The sequence below is a fragment of the Herpailurus yagouaroundi genome, unplaced genomic scaffold, assembly GCF_014898765.1.
Source record: "Herpailurus yagouaroundi ecotype Mexico unplaced genomic scaffold, PumYag 181, whole genome shotgun sequence".
Classification (NCBI taxonomy): Eukaryota; Metazoa; Chordata; class Mammalia; order Carnivora; family Felidae; genus Herpailurus; species Herpailurus yagouaroundi.
Window position 1 is genome coordinate 34,102,507 of NW_024412412.1, and position 19,842 is coordinate 34,122,348.

At 46.6% G+C, this 19,842-nt stretch overlaps 1 protein-coding gene across 2 annotated transcripts; it reads left to right on the plus strand.

The window, feature by feature from the left end:
• The first annotated feature begins 3,343 nt into the window (after positions 1–3,343).
• On the plus strand, positions 3,344–14,664 carry STC1 (stanniocalcin 1). 2 transcript variants are annotated; one of them, XM_040490253.1, is made up of 5 exons: positions 3,344–3,706; positions 5,708–5,850; positions 6,568–6,779; positions 12,942–13,159; positions 13,347–14,664. In XM_040490253.1, the coding sequence occupies exons 1-5, from the start codon at positions 3,589–3,591 to the stop codon at positions 13,463–13,465; spliced, it is 810 nt and encodes a 269-aa protein (XP_040346187.1). In that variant the 5' UTR covers positions 3,344–3,588; the 3' UTR covers positions 13,466–14,664. The 2 variants fall into 2 exon arrangements, with proteins under 2 accessions (XP_040346187.1, XP_040346188.1); XM_040490254.1 differs by lacking the exon at positions 13,347–14,664 and having other exon boundaries at positions 3,345–3,706; positions 12,942–13,274.
• Positions 14,665–19,842: the final 5,178 nt, after the last annotated feature.

Below are 19,842 nucleotides of genomic sequence, written 5' to 3' on the forward strand. Positions count from 1 at the left end.
AAGCCTACTGCTTTAACAGAAGCCAGAAAGTGCCTGACCAACAGACGTGCTCCATATATCTTGTCAACTATAAACATCATAACCAGTGAAAGGGGAAGGAAACACCCTGATGTATATTGCCCCCATTACCATTAAAGTAGGAGACAGGTTTTTTCCCCCCAAGAGAAGTTCGTGAAATAATTGATAATTTCCATTTTATTTAAAATAGCTTGTCCTTTCCTACTGCTACCATCACTGTCCAGGGCCTTATCAACACGAACATATTACTAACTGGTCTTATAACCTCCATTCGTCTCTCCCTTCCAATCGTCGTAAGTATGATCAAAAGATCTTCCCCAAACACTGACTGCAACACATTCTTTACCAATTCCTACTTAAGAAGGCTTGCGGACTCCCTGTTGCTTGCAGGACAAAATTCGAGCTCGGAAATCTGCTATTCAGACTCCCCCTATTGTCTCCTACCACCCCGGAGAAGTTACAAAAGAACCAGACATCACCTCCAGAGTTCCAGACTCTTACACCTCCAGACTCTTACATCACTGCTATATCCAAATCCAACACGAGAGCACGATGACTGTGGACCCTCAGATATCCTTGAACTGAAATCTAAGTAGAAAGGCCCAGTGTCAACTTCACAACTTTTCCTCTTTGGAAAGAGACTTCACCTTGGGCGTTTCCACTTAGACTCCAGTTCCCCCCTTTGACATTCAAGAATGTCAGAGATGGGAATGACCTGATGCCCCCCCCCCCCACCCCGCCCGGCCCCCCGCCCCCGGTTACATTCGCACCAGTGCGGCAGGCTGCTGTTGGATTTCTTCAGAGGATAGCTTATCTGTCCTTGTGAAACACTTCACACAGCCGGCAATGAACCTCCAGGCACGTGATAATCAATGAGTGAAATAAGAAGGAACAACAAATCAACATCAGAGGAATCACAAAACACATCCAGACACTTGTAGGACATTCTGTTCTGGTGGCCGCACCAGATAATGGGAAAAAGAATATAGATGGGAGAAATCATCACTCTACACCCTACAAAGCCAGTAGCCAACAAGGGGAAAGTGCAGCAAGAGAAACAAACAGCGCTGCCTTTAACGAAGAGAAATGGCTAAGGAGGTGGAGAATGCTGAGGAACAGAAAGCAAGATCCTCGGGGGAAAGATGCATGCATCTATTCTCTTGTCCTCCCTCTAGGAGAGAACACTGAACCATTATATTGCATTCCCATACATCGACCACTCCTGCCTAAAGCAGTGAAAACAATTTCTGAGCTTTCCAGATACGAACTCTTTGAAAAATGAAATAATCATAGCTTTTTCCTAAATTCGTAAAAAGCAAAAACAGCAGTTTACATCTTTCCCACACTGACCCTTCCTTGAAGACCCCTTCATGAAGCCTTCCCCACATCGCCACCCAGCGTTGACCACGCCCTTCTCTTACCACACAAGGTCCTCACATCCTGACCCTTTAGGAAATACGACTGAGGTTGACCATCTCCCCAACTTGACTGCAAGCTCGACAACAAGAATCCTGACTTTTCCTTCTCCTGTATCTTCTTCTGTATCTCAGCCCCCAACACGCAGCCCAGGAGGTACTTGAGAAATACCAACACTGTCACTCAACCTAAATGGAAATGTACTTATTATTTAGTGAAAATGTGAAAATTCCCTTTCTTTCCTTTAGAAATTTCCGTTTTCCTTTATTTCCTCTATCCTTTTTTCTAGCAAACTTGGTCCTTCCCAAAAAACCCTTTTTGCAAGGGAGGGTGGGGCCGTAACCACTCAGCAAGCCCACTCCCCTCACACACACAGAGCAGAGTCTTGGTTTGTGGTTAGGAGAGTTGGCGTTGTTTCTTCCACCTTTGAAGGTGTTAGGATTTAAACTGAAACCACTGCCTTTGCAAGATCATCTTGTTCCTGCCTGCATGAATCTCCAATGGCCCTTTTGCATTTACATCCCGAAAATGTCTGAAGGTTGTCTTGCTTAATCCCTTCACTGCACCCCAGCCCTTAATGTAATGCCCACTTTTTTTTTTTTTTTTTTTTTCCCTGATAAGTCCTCTCCTGGATCATCAGCCTCCTTCACAAGTTAAGGACATGCCTCAGTGCTGCCTACTTATAAGAAAATATGAGCTTCTATACCAGGCATGATTTGTGATGCCACTGTAATTTCCCCATTAAGTCTAGAGCTTAGCAGCCCTCTCTCCTACACATTCTGCTCTTTTCCTACCCCTTCCCAGTCTTGCCTGCCCCCTTACTCTCTCCCCGCCCCCAAGAAATGAACTGGTTTACCTAGCAGGTTTCATCTTGCTTCGGCCAGCTTATTGTTTCAACGTGATTATGAAGTCCCCTGGCTTGAAAACACAGTTTGTTAATTTCCAGGCATTCACGATGTCTCCCTGCTGAGTTTAGTGTGTGGAGGTGTGCATGTGTATACCTGTGGTAACTAACACTCCTGGGCGTGCAATCTTGCTGGTGACTAAGAAGATGGAATCAAGGTAAATTTGTGTAACTGGAGAATCATAGTTTTTAGAGATGTAAGGGATGCTAGACTTCGATGTTGGCATTTCACAGATTGGAAAACAGAGGCAGAACAAGGTAAAAGGACTTGGCCAAGGTCACAAAACTAATCAGTAGAAGAACGGGGGCCACCACTCAGAGCTGTCCTATCCCAGTCCATCAGGGCCCTTCCACTCAGATGCGTCCCTCCTCAGGGGTTCCTATATGTGAGTGAGAACTCAGGATGCCCACGTGCAACCAAAGTGCATCACAGACCTGTGAATATGTATGTGCCAACAAGATGGGGACAGTGCCGTGCATGTAGCTTACAAGGTAGACAGTATGCAGTAAAATCAGACTGAAACGGCTGTAATGAGGTTCAGTTCGAATCCAAAGAGACCACACTTCACATCCTGCAGATGCTGCCCATTCCCCACCCCCTGTAGATCATTTGAAAAAAAAAATGTATTTCCAAAAGCACCTTGTTCAGACTTTCATGATTTTCCCTCAGTTCGATCAATACACAGTCATCCCTTAACGCCATGAAAATAGCTTTTCACACATCCATGCACACACCGTCACACACACACACACACACACACACACACACACACACACGTAAAACATTGGCAGCAGGTACTTTTAATTTGCTGGAAAATATTTCTAAGAAGTCAAACAGCTCCAGCCCAATGAGAGTGCCCTCCGATTGGCTAGCCAGACCAGTTGAAGGACCTGATTGGTCCCTGATCCTAAGGACCGATAAGAACGGCTATAAAATCCCTGGGTGCAGCTCTTGGGCCCCCAGTTTGCAAAAGCCAGAGGTGCAAGAAGCAGCCACTGCAGCAGCAGCAGCAGCAGCAGCAGCAGCAGCAGCAGCCAACAACAGCAACAACAGCAGCAGCAGCAGCAGCCACAGCAGCAGCAAAAGCGTCAGCAGGAACAGCATCAGCAGCAACAAAAAATCCTCATCAAATCCTCACCTAGGCTTTCAGTGTATCCAGATCCACATCTTCACGCAAGCCGGGAGAGGGAAAGAGGAAAGGGGGGGAGGAAAAAAAAAACCCAACAACTTAGCGGAAACTTCTCAGAGAATGCTCCAAAACTCAGCAGTGCTTCTGGTGCTGGTGATCAGTGCTTCTGCAACCCATGAGGCGGAGCAGAATGATTCTGTGAGCCCCAGGAAATCCCGGGTGGCAGCTCAGAACTCAGGTAAGCGGCAAACCCAGGACCGGTTTCTCCCCCAAAGAGCTGTCCTCATTTGCCTCTCGCTTTTGCAACTGTGTCTGTGACGGCTGATCTTGATAATAAATGTGCTTCATGCCTGATGGCAATAAACTGCCAGTGTAATCCAATAGCCTTAGGAAGTGGAGCTCCTTTGTTTAATAAATTGCATGCAACTAACGAAGAAGCCGGGCGCTCTGCTGAGGGTATTTCATTGCATAAGCCTACTAGCCTGATTGCCTGAAATCTGGCACGTACCCTCTTGGGGGAGGGGGGGAGGGGGCGGGGGAAAGGCCTGAATGTTGGCATGCTTCAAAGCGCTCTCTATACTTTCCAGAAGCTGAAGCCGATCTTAAGGTGAGACACGGTTTGTCTGATGCTGTCCCCCTTTCTTCACCCTTAAGTCCCCATAACTGGACTTCCCTGCCCCTTCAGAGAACACACAGAAAGCTCCCTCTGCAGACAGATTTACCGAACCATAGCCCTCAAGGCTGACAAATCCCGGGCAGATGCAGAGAAAACCCTACACATCCCACCCCTGACACTGCTCCTTCTCTTCCTCCCGGCTTTCTCGCGCCTTCATTCAGCTGCCCGTGCAGTGCAGCCCGTGGCCAGAGGGCCCCCTTGAAAAAGAGTATTTGTGAAATGTAGCAGCTGTTTCTTCAAGGGGAAGGTCTCGCTCTCGTGCTGACTCCCAGAGCAGTTAATTGTGTATTATCTTGGTCTCTAAAGGAAAAGAGTCCTTAGGAAGCCGGTATTAACACCTCTGCCTTTTGACTTCACTTGTCCAGCCTGCCCCTCTGACATTACTGCCCCCACTCCCCTGACTGTCAGCAAAGATGGGATCGCAGGTGTCCAAATGCTGCAGACAACGCTCCTCTCCGAAGAGCACAGGTCCCTGCCCAGAGGAGGGCTTTGCTTCACTTCCTTTTGTACTTAGTTGCTATAGAAATGCAGTGATTCACAATTCGAGCTTGCCTAAAACAATAGCAACCCTAATGCATATTAAAACTGCTTAAAGCAAAGTTATAATTTGAACCCGTGGAAATATATAATTAGGGAAATGACTTGTAACATCCCAGAGGCTGCGGGTGGTGGGAGGGGGAGGGGAAGCCTAACCGAACCAGGCTTTTGATCTCAGAGGAGAATCCTATGGTATGAAGGCTGCAGATCATTTCTTGCCGAGCTGCTTGCCAGAACACCCCCCCCCCCTTTCTGTAGGAGAGAAATTACTTTTATGGGAGATCTTATCCAGAATGTAGAAAGCCTCATGCAAGTTCTTTGCGGTTTTCTTCCAGTCTTGCACAAGGGGTGCCTTGGCCTTGTTATTCCACACCTGTGTTTCTTTTTAAAAAAAAAAAAAGAAGGAGAAATGGCTTTTAATATGAGAGAGATTATGCATACCTCTAAGCACTGTCCTATGGTGGGGGCTGGGGTGAAACATGAACGGACCAGATTCCTTTCTGCCAATATGAAGGTAACTTAGCAGCCCTAAATTGGAAGGGTCTCCAGGCGCACTCCTTGGCAAATGGTCCTCTGCCATTTAGACTAAAATTCCATTCTTATTACTCCGGAGTGCGTTTTCAGAAGCCAAATGGACTCCCCGGCCCTTCTACTTCCTAAACCTGACCCCCAGCCATTGCCTCCTGCCTTCCCGGGCTTTCGGGCTCTAAGTGATACCCTCTGATGCTGGAGAGCTGTTTCAAGCACTGTGCATTCCACAGACTCTCACCTTACTCCTCCGGCCACCCAAATTGTATGTGATGGTGAGACCAACAGGGAAAGCTCCTGCCCTCTCCTTCCACGTGCAGGAGGGATCTGCCTGGCCTGCCCCCGACCCCACCCCCTCTGAACGGGTCTATCTACTGGCCCCCTCGCAGACGTCCGAAGAGAAGTTCTTCTGACCCCTTGTCCTTGAATGGCGCCCCCTCGACCCTTCCGAATCACCCTCACTGCTTGACCCAGATTGGATGGATTTGTCTCTTTCAGCTGAAGTGGTTCGCTGCCTCAACAGTGCTCTGCAGGTTGGCTGCGGGGCTTTTGCCTGCTTGGAGAACTCCACCTGTGATACAGATGGGATGTACGACATCTGTAAATCCTTCTTGTACAGCGCTGCTAAATTTGACACTCAGGTAAGCAGACCTTGACCCCTGCCTTCCACTGGCTGCTTGTCGTTAACAGTGTGCTAGACTATTGTTCTTAGGAACTAGTCTTGTAGGGAAGCAGCTGTGCTTCTCAGCCTCCTCAACCGAAATCCCCAGCTCCAGCGTGTGCACGCACACTCCCGCGTGTGCACGTGCACGTGTGCACGCACATGCACACACACACACACACACACACACACACACACACACTTTCGGCCAGGAAGCCGGTTCTGTACGAGACGCTCCCCACCCTCTAATGCACGATTGTCACACACTGACACAAGTTATCATATAAGGGAGGGGTGATGACCAGAAAATCCTCGCCTCTTCAAGAGGAAATAAAAATGTTCTTCCAACAAGGAAGTTCTCACTGTAGGACCCAGCATCCTGGCTTGTGAGTTGAGTTATCAAAGTCTCGATCCCAAGACAAAACCGCATCATGGCTACGTTCAAGCTGCAGGGTGGCTGATTGTGGGTCTGTCTCTTTCTTTCTCCTGTCTCGTTATTTCTACGGAACTCAATTCTGAAGGTAGTCTATGAGAGTAGGGACATTTTTTTTTTTAAATCCTGGTCGCGGCATGCGAAGACATACAGACGGCCAGGGGACCGCGCCAAGGCAAGCCCCCTAAATTTCCACATATTGTATGCCCCGTCCTCTCTGGGCAGCTCGAGCTAAAGCTTCTCCTCCTACCCCTTGCCTGGCAGGGAAAAGCATTTGTCAAAGAGAGCTTAAAGTGCATCGCCAATGGGGTCACCTCCAAGGTCTTCCTCGCCATTCGGAGATGCTCCACTTTCCAGAGGATGATTGCTGAGGTGCAAGAGGAGTGCTACAGCAAGCTGAATGTGTGCAGCGTCGCCAAGCGGAACCCCGAAGCCATCACCGAGGTGGTCCAGCTCCCCAATCACTTCTCCAACAGGTACAGAATGAGTCCGCTTTTTTGCGCTGGGGAGGGAGGGGGGGCAGGGCGGTGGCAGAGCCAGACACAGAAGGGGGTTAATTGCCACAGTCATGATCTTATTTTAGCTTGCAGCCTTCCCAGCTTTTGCAGGGAAAATATGTTTGTGATTGGTTGTGACAGCTTAAGCAGCCTGGATTTTTTTTTTTCCTCACTGTTATAGGAAAAGTCTTTCCATGCAGCTAATAGAAAGCTCCATCTGTGGCATCCCTGAGTGCATTTTCATTGTCAGTTTCTCACAATAAGCCTGAAGGGCATTGTGAAGTTTATGGACACAAGCTTTTGAGATATCACGTTTGGCTGAAATTACGACTATGCACGGTACAGTTGGCCATTATAAAAACCCCGGTCAAATGTCATAATGCAGACTTTTAAAAAAATTTTTTTAATGTTTATTTTTGAGAGACAGAGAGAGACAGAGCACGAGCAAGGCAGGGGCAGAGAGAGGGAGGCACAGAGTCCGAAGCCGGCTCCGGGCTCTGAGCTGTCAGCACAGAGCCTGATGTGGGGTTCGAACTCACAAACCACGAGACCATGACCTGAGCTGAAATCAGACGCTTCACTGACGGAGCCACCCAGGCGCCCTTTTTTCAAAAATTTTTTTAATGTTTATTTGTTTTTGAGAGACAGAGAGCATAATGCAGACTTTTAAATCCGCATGTGTTCTGAGCAGTCCCAAGCCCAAGCACATATTCCAGTAGGTAGCCCAGAATAAGCCAGGTCACTTCACTGGGGACGCAGATTTCCTTTGTGAAAAGTGAGATGGCTGGACTAGATGATTCCCCCTCCCAGGCCCATGTTAGTTCTTTCTCTAGTCCAGAATTTCCTGGAACGATGTTTCTGGCAAGTGCTCATATTCTCATCTGAGTATTCTAACATGACCCAAAACCCCGGAAGTAATCCTAGCTGAGCGCCGGCCTTTCGGTGCTGCCGACTCACTGTCTTTACCAGCCGGGAGTGGACACCCAAGACACGGGAGGGCTGACATGCTCATTCCACGACCTACAAAGTTGCCCAGCAAGACCTGGGCTTCCCCAACTGCGATCAAGTTAGGAGAGGTGCCGGTGGGGCTGGCATGGAGGTATGGCAGGGACAGTGAGGCTGGGACGCGTTGAGCCCTACTGTGATGCCACACGGCCTGAAACTCGCCGCCTAGTCCTGAAGCACGATGATCCTTTGACTCCCCAGCCAAATCTGCACACACTGACAAAGATCAGTCCTATTACCTATTGCCCGGAGCACCGGGGAGCTAACATGAGCCTCCCTGCTTAATCTCCTAGCCAGGTTCTGTTCCTTCTTCGGGTAGCACCAACAGCCTGCTCCTCCAGGGGCTTACCAGTGATTTAGTCACACACATGTATGCAAGTAGAAGACGGGAAAGGTAGGTCTTCCTTAGGGAACTGCTAAAGGCCCCTGACATTAAAACTCTGTAAAATTTCTGATTCACACTGAAGCACACGGTAAAGGCTCTCCAGAACCTCATGTCAACTTATAAAATCATTTGTTCGGTACTGAGAAGCGACCGTGTCCTTGGGTCCTAGCTGATTGCCTCAGAACAAGAAAATCAAATCCCACATTTGTCTCAAATGGCCTATCTCTTTATATTGATCTTGGTCTTAAAATTCTCCCAAAAAGATTCTTGTGACATCTGAAGAGAAGAAGGAAAAAATAAAATAAAATCGCTGGCTAATTGTTGGAGTCTCCCTTCGGCACAAAGGAAGGAAAAAAAAAAGAAAAGAAAAGAATTTTTAGTAGACAGGGGCTAAGGACAAAGTATGTGTTTGTGGGGCAGCTGGCGGGGGCAGGGGTATGTTGGCAAAGCCACCGTTGTAAGTCTAGACCGTTAAGGGTCCTGTGACAATTTGTGACTTACAATATGGCATGTGACCAACTTTGAGGCGATGCGAACCTCTCGATTCCAACTGAGGTCATATCTTCCATTTATAAAGGGAGAGGTCGTATAGAAAGGATAATACAGACTCTGGACTGGTGATCCTAAATATCTAAGAAGCGACTAGGAATAGGAGTTTTTAATCAGGCCACTCTTGCTTTCAATGGGCTTTCTTTTACACCACTTCTATCAGATGGCCACAGGAGCCTGGTCATGCCCCTTTTTCATCTCGGGAAATCACGCTTATTCGGACAGTGGGGGAAAGTGGCCATCTCTTGAAGACCAGAAGCTTCACGCAGCCCTTTCTCCCATTATTTCACTTCAACTGGTTAATATTATTCCTGCTCCGAACTGTAGAGATTTCCGGTTCCTTGCTGGGCTTGGTTTGCTCTATTTAAGCTCCTCACTCTCCTGAAACATCCTGCTTTCCCAGCCTCTGTCCCACCACAGAGACACATTAAGTTGTGCCAGTTGGCACCGAATTGCAAAGGGAAGTAGTTACAGGTTCATTCCACCTTCCTGTGACTTATCTAGCATGAGATTTGGGCCTGGGAGAATCCAAAAGCCTGTGACTGGACCAGGAGCCAGAACAGGGACGTTTTCCACAGGAGAAATGCGCTCAGAAGACAAAGGAGAGTTGGCTGTCCCCCTGGCTGAATTCGCAAACTGCTCTCTTAGCCCTGAGGGACACAGGCAAAATTGATCAGGCAAGCTGGGAGGCGTGAGGCTTGGGAAGAAATCAGACCAATCCAGATCCAGGGTGGGAAAACTGACAAAGCTTCCAGCTCTCTAGGGCATGGATAGGGAACAGGAAACAGAAGAATAATATTGATCAAGGGAAACAAAGGACTATTTATAAACCCTCACACAGAACGTTCCTAGGCAGTATGTGTGTATTTGGGTAAAGCATGGCTGAAACAGTAGCTATGGAGAATATCTGATGTTATTCTTTACCAAGAAAAAAAAAAAAGGTCAGGGATGGAATTTTCAAAGTGGGAGGAAAGAAACATGCTTTAGAAGGTCCTTCCAGGCTGGGTGATCAGAGCACTTAGCCCATCAAGTCCCTGCAGCACATCCTGCCAACCCCTGTAAAGGTGAAGAAAGGACCCTTCTGAAATAGTTCTAACTGCTCTTGCAGAGGATGAACCTAAAGCAGACCTGCACCACCCTTGTTCAATTAAGAAGGAAATTATGTATCAAATCCCTAGAAACATAGAATGCCATAGCTGGAGACGGGCATAGACTGTAAACGCCTCATTTTACTGATTGAAAACACAGAGGCCCAGAGAGGGAAGTGACCGGCTGAAAGTCACACAGCTAGTGAATTGACAGAGTAGGGCCTAGAATGCATGTGGCCTTGAGCCAAGCTATTTGATTTCTGCTTCAAAAATGGCAACCAGTAAAACTTGTAGGAAATCTCCACAATCCAAGTAGAATAAAAGGAGGAAAAAAATAGACTACCAAGGAGAAATGAATAAATGTGCCCCATGGTGATCAACGATTAAATTTGGTAAGTTATCTCCTCAAAGAGAAGGCACATCTCACCAACAGCTATAGTAACATAAACCGTGGGTACACGATGGTGCGTGACAAGTATGTGGCAATCGCTAATTCAACTTGTGCTGGAGACACGATCTCTTAAATAATCTCACTCAGTGACTTCTAGATGGGAAGGGTCTGTCTCATTCATCCACACTATCCCAGAGGTCAGTGCCATTCCTGTGTATTCTAGCCCTTAATGGAGAGGCACGGGCCTAAACTGTGGCTCACTCTGGCAAATGATGTTGGCCTCCAGGCAGCCTGACAGGCTGACACGTTTTGCAGACTTGGAGGAGCTGTAATGGAGCCATGGACATTTTACAGGGAGCCCTCTTAGCCTGCCCTTGTTGCGTTAACAAAGCTCCACAAGAGAAGCTAAGGGTAGATTTGGAGGGTGTCACTAGGGTGGTCAGGCTGGTGAGGTCCTCATCCAGAAACACCAAAAACAGGTGTCTTATCTTGGTGAGCAGCGAAAGTAGCAGTAAAGGTAGGCACCCTCAAAGAAGGAGAGTAAGTGCTTTAACAAAGTGGAACACAAGAGGCACATCTGGCCTTAAAGAGGCGAGGCTAATGACAGAAGCTTGGTTTCCTTACTGGGGTGAGACTTCATCATCCGGGCAAAAGCCTTCAATGTCAGTCTAAGGAAAGGCCGCCTTCTGTAGCTCATTTGGCAGGGGTAGTGAGGGCGGGTGGGGGGGGGGTCATCTATTTTGAACAGTTCTTTCTAGAAGTGAAAGGGGTCGCTTTAAGTTACAAAGTCCTGATTGGGGGCCAGGAGGGTGAGAGGTCGGAAACCTTATTCTCTAAGATCTAATCGCCCTGTGAAATGGACCCAGAGATCACGGGGACCCATGTCCTTGCAGAGCCCAAGAGTAAAGGGGTGCCTGGGGATCTATGTGGGTACGTAGGTATCTGAAGCCGTTGGTGCAAAGTAGTTTATTCTCAGTTTTTCCAAAACCATCTTTCTCCCCATGTCCCCATCCAAGTGAGATCTGCTTTGACTCATGTGCTTTATAATTCCGAAGGGCTGGAAAATGTGTTTCTGTGCCAGAGAATCCCAATTTTAACAACAGCTGGATATAATCCTCCCTCGCGGGAGGGGTAGAGCCAGGACTGTGTCTGAGACCCAGGCAGCAGGATTTCTCTTTCGTTCGGCCCCCAGCTTCATCTGCTCGCCCACGGAAGGGTGACCGCTCTGCTTCATTACCCGTGTTCCACTCTGTTTACCGTACATCCTTGAAAGGACCTCTCTGGGGGGTTAAGTTATTCTGGAAGGATGTTTGATCCTGTGCTCTGCGAGGTGAGTTAAAAATAAACAGGTTTCTTTTCACGGAAGATCTTGTGGCCCCAGTGACCCGCAGGCTCCTCTGAGGAAAGAGTCTCCCCACATAAGTACTGGAGGTCACTGTCATCGGGAGAGTCTCTTATTAGTGCACACAGAGCTAATGGGTTTTGACAAGTGCCACCTCCAAGTGGAGCAAACACGTCCCACCTCGCGTTGGAAAATTACCTGCACTGTCTTCCCAATGAACAGGACAAGTAATTCATACACTGTAAATATTAGACAGCTTGTTCCTTAGCCATAACACTTAGCTTCAGGGTTTGGTATACCTAAACAACTTGCATCTAAAATGAAGGTGATTTATACCAAACCCAAAGGGGGTTTGTTTGTTTGTTTGAACTTAACCACACCTACCTCTAATTTTTCTTCCTGGAACCATGACTTATTGGAAAGAATTATTATGTCTAAAACTCCCCATTTCCTCAGTGACCACGAAATAAATTAACAAATTGACAGGAAGCAGGCAGTGTGGCCCTGGGACCCCGGCACATGAGGGTTACCAAAAATAAAGCCACGAATTCTGCCTTCAATAAGTTCACTGCCTAGTAGGGGAAACAGAACCATCCCTAGACAATGCACTGCTGCCCCGTGTGATGCTAAGCAGGGATCTGTAAAATGTCCAAAAAAAGGAAGAGGCCCGCAAAAGCTAGAGCCGTAGGAGAAGACTTGGGGGGAGTTATTGAAGCGGAAAACATCCAGGACCACCAGTGTTTCCATGTAAGTGTCCTCATTGCCTGGCATTCGGCCTTCCGACCGCAATGCGCCTCTGAGGGAAGACTGAGAATGAGAGCAGCCGATGGCCTCTAGCAAGGCGAGCTGAGCGTGTGATGGGGAAATTAGGTTGGGGAGTAAAACGCGTGAGACACTCGAAGGCAGGGGCCTCCTTTGAAAACAGAAGTGAAGTCTGAGTATGCGCTCAGGTGCACGTGCACCTGCACACACACCACGAAACAAAAGGAAAATTGCAAAGGGGCATCAAAATACCTGCCAGTTCCTGTGCCAGTGACTCTTCATGTAAGTGGCCGGGGCTGGGCACACCTCCTGACGTTGGACTAAGTCTCGTTACTACCACTAACCCATTGTACGACCTCAGACGAGTCGCTTTAGCTCCTCCCACGTTTGTTTCTTCTCTGTGAGATGATGACGTAGCCACTGCACGGTCTTTGTGAGCCCATGTAGCTATGCGTTTCTACGTTTTTAAGATTTGCAGACATGGCTGCCAGCTGTCAAGCATTTGGGCTCGCACGCACGGTCTGGCCACCGCGGATGGCGTTGGCTGCAGCCCGGGATGAAAGACCGGGTCTTGCCTGGCTCTCGCTGACTGACTGTTGCCTGTATATCTGCCTTGCAGATACTATAACAGACTTGTCCGAAGCCTCCTGGAATGCGACGAAGACACAGTCAGCACCATCAGAGACAGCCTGATGGAGAAAATTGGGCCCAACATGGCCAGCCTCTTTCACATCCTGCAGACAGATCACTGTGCCCAAACATACCCGCGAGCTGACTTCAACAGGAGGCGCACGAGCGAGCCACAGAAGCTGAAAGTCCTCCTCAGGAACCTCCGAGGTGAGGTGGCCTCTCCCTCCCACATCAAACGCACCTCACAAGAGAGTGCATAAGCGGGGAGAGGTGTTCCCAACCTCGCCCAACTAGTATCATTTTAAAGGTGTTCGCGCACCAACTTTGAGTGTACTGTGCCTGGTTTGATTTTTTTTTTTTTTTAAGTAGTTCCTATTTTCTATTCCCCTGACAGAAAACTGCATGAAACTAGGCTTCTGTAATCAATATCCCAACATTCTGCGATGGCAGCGTTCCCACAGACAGAATACGTGTGATCTTTCTGCCTCTCGGCAGGAGAGAGTACCCTTTTGATCACTTCCCTCTACCATGTCTTCTCCCGGGTCCCCTCAAACTACTCTCAAACACAGAGCATTCGCGTAAGGCCCAGTCCTTGTAATTGGAAGATGTGGAGGCCTTTTAGGATGGTTGCCCCAGTAGAGTTAGCTGATGAGAAGCAACTTAAATGCATGTCTTAAACGCTCATAAAGATGTTAAATGGAATTCGTGTGATGAATCTGTGCTGGCCATGGACGAATATGAATGTCGTGTTTGAATTCTTGATCTCTCATGAGCTAGTATCTTATGGTCTTGATCCTCTAGTGTGTCATTTCCTTTCCAACACATTTACCAAATTGCTCAAGCCTGGCTCTTCAACCAGAGTTTGAGCCCGCATCTTCTTGCATCTAATGAAAAACAAAAAGCTAACATCTTTATGTACTGTAACTGCTCAGAGCTTTAAAAGTACCTTTAACAATTGTCTTAAAACCAGAGAATCTTAAGGTCGAACTGTGGAATATAAATAGCTGAAAACTAATGTACTGTACATAAATTCCAGAGGACTCTGCTTAAACAAAGCAGTATATAATAACTTTATTGCATATAGATTTAGTTTTGTAACTTAGCTTTATTTTTCTTTTCCTGGGAATGGAATAACTATCTCACTTCCAGATATCCACATAAATGCTCCTTGTGGCCTTTTTTATAACTTAAGGGGGTAGAAGTAGTTTTACTCAACATCAAAACTTAAGATGGGCCTGTACGAGATAGGAAAAACCAACAGGTTTATCTGAAGGACCCCAGGTAAAATGTTAATCTCCCAGCCCACCTCAACCCAGAGGCTACTCTTGACTTAGATCTATCCTGAAACGGCTCTGTCACATCCAACTGGGAATTACGGGAACCAAAAAGAGCATCCCTTTGGGCTTGGACCACTTACAGCGTCATAAGGCCTACTCTATCTTGGGAAGTGGAATTCTTGTCTCACCGCCTCTCATCCGTGCCTGATAGCTCTGGCAAACCGATGACGGCATGGGAGACTTTCCATTAAATCGATCAGGAACGAGTCAATCAGCCTTTGGGTCTTCAGTTCCGGCGACTTGGGGCTGAGGGGGTATAAATAACCCTGGGCTGTCCAGCCTTAATAGACTCCTCTTACATTTTTGTCCTGTAGCACGCTGCCTGCCAAAGTAGTCCTGGCAGCTGGGCCATCTCTGTAGGATCGCAAAAAAAAATAAAAATAAAAAAATAAAAAATGTAAAAAAAAAAAAACAAAAAAACAAAAAAAAAAAAGAAAAAAAAAGAAAAAAGAAAAAAAAGAAAAAAAAGAGAGGGAAAAAAGAGCTGGTGGTTTGATTATTTCTGCCGTGATGTTTACAAGATGGCAACCACCAAAGCCAAATGACTAACCTATCTATGAACAACAGTAGTTTCTCAGGGTCACTGTCCTTGAACCCAACAGTCCCTTAAGAGCGTCACTGCCCACCAAAGGTCAATGTTGAGGGAGAAAGAGGGAGGAGGGGTAGGACTGCAGGGGCCACTCCAAACTCGCTTAGGTAGAAACCATTGGTGCTTGACTCTCACTAGGTTGAACTCAAGATTTGACCAAATCGAGTGATAGGGTTCCTGGTGGGAGGAGGGCGGGCACATCTCCAGAAAAATGAAAAGCAATACAACTTTACCATAAAGCCTTTAAAAGCAGTAACGCGCTGCTCAAGGACCAAGGGCAATCGCAGCAGACCCAGCAGCAAGAGCAGCACGGCGTTGCTGCCTTTGTCCCCACACAGCCTCTAAGCGTGCTGACATCGGATTGTTAAGAGCATTTTTATACTCAGAACTGTCCCATCCCCAGGTCCCCAAACATATGGACACTGCCTTAGCCTCTTGGAAATCAGGTAGACCACACGCTAAGTTGACTCTCCCCCTCCCGCCCTCCCCGCCCCCCCCCCCCCCCCCAGGCAAGGCTGACTTCTCTGAACCAGAAAAGCTACCCAAGTATGTGTGTTGTGTCCATTTCGCAAACCCACTAAGCCAGGACCCCAATGCGACAAGTAGTTCACGAGGATTCCTAGCCAAATTCTCTCTTACTTCAGTCCAGTAGGTTCTCTTTGTTTGCTGTGACCTCTTCAAACCGTGGTACCCCCCTTTTCTCCCCACAGCGATACTTCTATATGTATCTATAATACATATATCCACACGTATGGAAAGAAGCAGTTCTCACGATGTTGCTAGTTTTTTGCTTCTCTTGTCCCCATCCGACCCCACTCCTTCCGACTCCCCTTTAAACTTCCAAAGCTTCGTCTTGTGTTTGCTGCACAGAGTGATTCGGGGGCTGACCTAGACCAGCTTGCATGATTCTTCTATCGTGATTTGGTTGCACTTTAGACATTTTTGTGCCATTATATTTGCATTATGTATTTATAATTTAAATGATATTTAGGTTTTTGGCTGAGTACTGGAATAAACAGTGAGCATATCTGGTATATGTCATTATTTATTGTTAAATTACATTTTTAAGCTCCATGTGCATATAAAGGTTATGAAACATATCATGGTAATGACAGATGCAAGTTATTTTATTTGCTTATTTTTATAATTAAAGATGCCATAGCATAATATGAAGCCTTTGGTGAATTCCTTCTAAGATAAAAAATAATAATAATAAAAATAAAGTGTTACATTTTATTGTTTTTTTTCCCCAATGTCTTTCATTGTTATTCTTTAAAAACTTCTTGAATGAGACTTTCTGAACGTGAAGTTAACGGCCGATTGAGTTCTTTAAAGTCACGGATTAAGTGCCGATATGTAAACGGATGTAGTTTAAATCAACACTTGCCAAATTTCCTTAAGACCATTTGGTGGCTCCCATTCCCCTCAGAATAAAATTGCACCCCAGAGTCCTTCCAGACGTCAGAGAAGCTGGATGGTCTGGACACCACTCAGCTCTCCAGCCTCAAGACTCCCCCTTCCTTCACAGCAACGAACCCTGTGCTCCCGCAGTGCGGGAGCTCTGCTAAGGCTGTGCTCGGTCTCCCTTCCGGGCCTTTATTTGTGCCGTCCTCACTTTCTAGAAGACCTTGCCCTCCACCTTGTGCTCAGACTGGAAGCCCCTTTGTGTAGCCACTGATGTGGTCCCAGCACCGGAAAAAGCACCCAGGTGCAGGACACCCTCAATGCTTTAAATGAATGGCTTAGAAGGACTTCAGGAGAGAGGGGAAAAAAAGACAAATCAAGGTGACGAGAGGCAGATGGCTCTGTGGTGAGGAGGGACCCAGCTCCGGGGTCAGACTTCTGGGGTTTCAGTTCTGGCTCTGCCACGCGTTAACTGCATGATGTCAGATGACTTCATCCCGAAAGACATCGGTTTCCTCCTCTATAAAATGAGGAGAGTGGTAACTATCCATAGCACTATTAAAAGAACATACAGTAAGTGAAGTGCTTACGTGGCCAGTACGCGGTATTGCTCACTAAATCGCAGCGATTAGCATCCGAGGAGAGGGGATAGGGATAAAAGGAGGGAACTTCCCATGTCAAAAAACGGGGACGGGATTCACACTAGGATGACATTTACCTGAGTCTTGAAGGATGGTTACGAGTTCAGTCACAAAAAAGTGGGGGAGGGCTACTGTAGTGTAGTGTTTCCAAGGAAAGCTCTTAGATCGTTCGTTTGTCTGTTTGTTTCAATTCGTGGATTTTCTCTACATTTGAAATTCAAACACGGATTTTTTTTCTCACTATCATTCATTTCTGCCTCCAGACTGCATTTTTCCAAGTTCAGATGCACACAGGACAGCTAACAAATACTGCAAGAGTTGCCACTCTAAGGCCACAAACGTATGGCACTTGCTGTTCTCTGACCGGGCCCAGCACAAAGAATACATTGATTTCATTATGATCCTGCCTCCTCTGTCTTCTGTCACACCTGTCCAGGCAGAGAGGCTGTCCGCACTACACTTTAGTGTGCTATTTAAGAGCTGAGACCTGGGGCGCCTCGGTGGCTCAGTCGGTTAAGCATCCGGTTTCGGGTCAGGTCGTGATCTCGCGGTTCGGGGGTCGAGCCCCGGGTCGGGCCCTGTGCTGACGGCTCGGAGCCCGGAGCCTGCTTAGGGTTCTGTGTCTCCCCCGCCCCTGCTCATGCTCTGTCTCTCTCTATGTCTCAAGGATAATAAATTTTTTTTAAAAAATTAAAAAAATAAAAAAGACCTGAGATCTCCCCAAACTGAGTTCAAATCCTAGTTCCTCTGTGGCTTTGCGCCGAGTAGCTGACACCTTCATATCTGAGTTTTTTCAGCTGTGAAAATATCCCTATGAAACAGAGATAAGTAATCAGTCCTACCTCCTGGAGTCATGAGCATTAAATGAGTTGCATACAAAATACTGAAAGTGTCCAGCACAGAGCAAGTTTCCCCACAAATAGTATTTATTGTGCCCTCAACTAATGTAACTATCGCTCTGTACGTGAATACTATCACCATCATTTCGATTCTACTCCCACTCCTCACATGAGTCTTGAGGTACCACCTTGGTTCTTGTTCTGTTTCTTTTGTAGATCACTAAACATGACTGTTTAATCAAGACTTTATGAATTTGAATATAAAATATTACAACTAACCAAAAATGGCAGATTATAATACATGAACATCCGTATACCGTCACCAAGCTTGAGAAATAAAATAGCCTTAGGGTGCCTCGGTGGCTCAGTCGGTTAAGCATCTGACTCCTGATCTCAGCTCAGGTCTTGATCTCAGGGTCATGAGTTCAAGCCCCATGTTGGGCTCTGCACTGGGCATGAAGCCTACTCTTAAAGGAGAAGGAGAAAAAGAAAGAGAAAGAAAGAAAGAAAGAAAGAAAGAAAGAAAGAAAGAAAGAAAGAAAGAAAGAGAGAAAGGAAGGAAGGAAGAAAAAGAAAGGAAGGAAGGAAGGAAAGGGGAGGGGAGGGAGGAAGGGAGGAAAGAAAAGAAGAAAGAAAGAAAAAGAAAGAAAGAGAAAGAAAGAAAAGAGAAAAAAGAAAAGAAAATAGCATAGATAAGATATTCTCTTATGTTTGCCCTCCGGAACCCATTCACACAGTTATAAGAGTCCATGGAGCATTTGGCTGGCTCAGTCAGAAGAACATGAGACTCTAGATCTTGGGGTTGTAAGTTCGAGGCCCATATTGGGTGCAGAGATTACTTAAAAAAAAAAAAATCTTAAAAAAAAAAAAAAGAAAAGAGAGTCCATGACTAAAATGTTTTTGAAAAGCCATGGCTTAAAAGAATTTTTCCAATTATTGAAATACACACAAAAATTTCTTAAATTTCTATCAGCCTTTCAAAAATGGAGTTTTTGGAACTGTCTGTGAATCTGTAGAATAAGAGAAAGAACAGGTCAGGTTGCCCCTCCCATGGGACCTACATGAATGCCATAAGAGCTATTAGCATTGCTTCTGAATCAGTGTTTCTAGATTTACTGTATATACACGTCACCTGGGAATCTCATTAAAGTGATTCAGTATTTCTGGGTGATGCCCAAGAGGCTGCATTTCTAACATGCTCCCAGGTGATGCAGATGCTCCATGAGGGATGCTTGGAGTAGCAAGGTCCCGACTGTTTCCATATAACTGTGTCAGTTCCTCCATTCTAGAACCCTCCACACAGCCACTGCAAGGATGTTGCTGAAGCGCAAGCATGATCATTTCACTCCCTTGCTTTAGTAGCTCCCCCTTGCCTAGATGACAAAAATCGAGCATCTTGACTTCAAATTGAAACCCCTCAAAATCTGGGCCCTTCTTTTCAACACACACCCTAGGCTCTCCTAATGCTAACTTCTCACTCTTCCCCCAAAGACACCATTACCTTTTTCTGCCTTATTACCTTCACTCATGTCATGCCTTCTCATGAATATTCTTCTCCCCAAACTCCTTTTCATTGGCCAAAGTTCATGTCACCTGGGAAGCCTTCCCCAGCAGAGCCAAGCTTATAGCCAAGTGCACTGGAGAGGGCTTGCAAAGAGAGAGAACTTAGTCATCCTTGTATTCCGATGCTTAACACAAAGCTGGCATGCACTAAGCATTTGTGAGCAGAAGAAGGAAGGAAGGAAGGAAGGAAGGAAATCTTTCTATTACCCACCAACTAATCCAGGGCTTTTCCTCCAGTAGAATGCTGGGCCTTAGCAGCCATAACAGCATATGGATAAGAGGGCATGGAGTGCATATCGCCATGGTGAGTAGAGACATTAATTCCAGGTGCCATTTGGGCATCTTTAGGTCAGCCAGCTTATCACAACACCACATGACCATATTTCTTTCCAGGACTAGCCCTGATAAAAGTTTACTCTTGCTGTTTCTTTCTCCTGGTAACCTGAGCAACAAAAGACTCATCCACAAACATGTTTAGAGATTTGCTAAGTTTGTGCAAGACATCATACTAAAGAGC

Excerpts from the sequence above, each read along its gene's own strand:
- STC1 (XM_040490253.1), top strand. The coding sequence starts at position 3,589 with ATGCTCCAAAACTCAGCAGTGCTTCTGGTGCTGGTGATCAGTGCTTCT. Across the intron at positions 3,707-5,707 it reads GGTGGCAGCTCAGAACTCAG|CTGAAGTGGTTCGCTGCCTC; the intron begins GTAAGCGGCAAA and ends TGTCTCTTTCAG. Across the intron at positions 6,780-12,941 it reads CCCAATCACTTCTCCAACAG|ATACTATAACAGACTTGTCC; the intron begins GTACAGAATGAG and ends TCTGCCTTGCAG.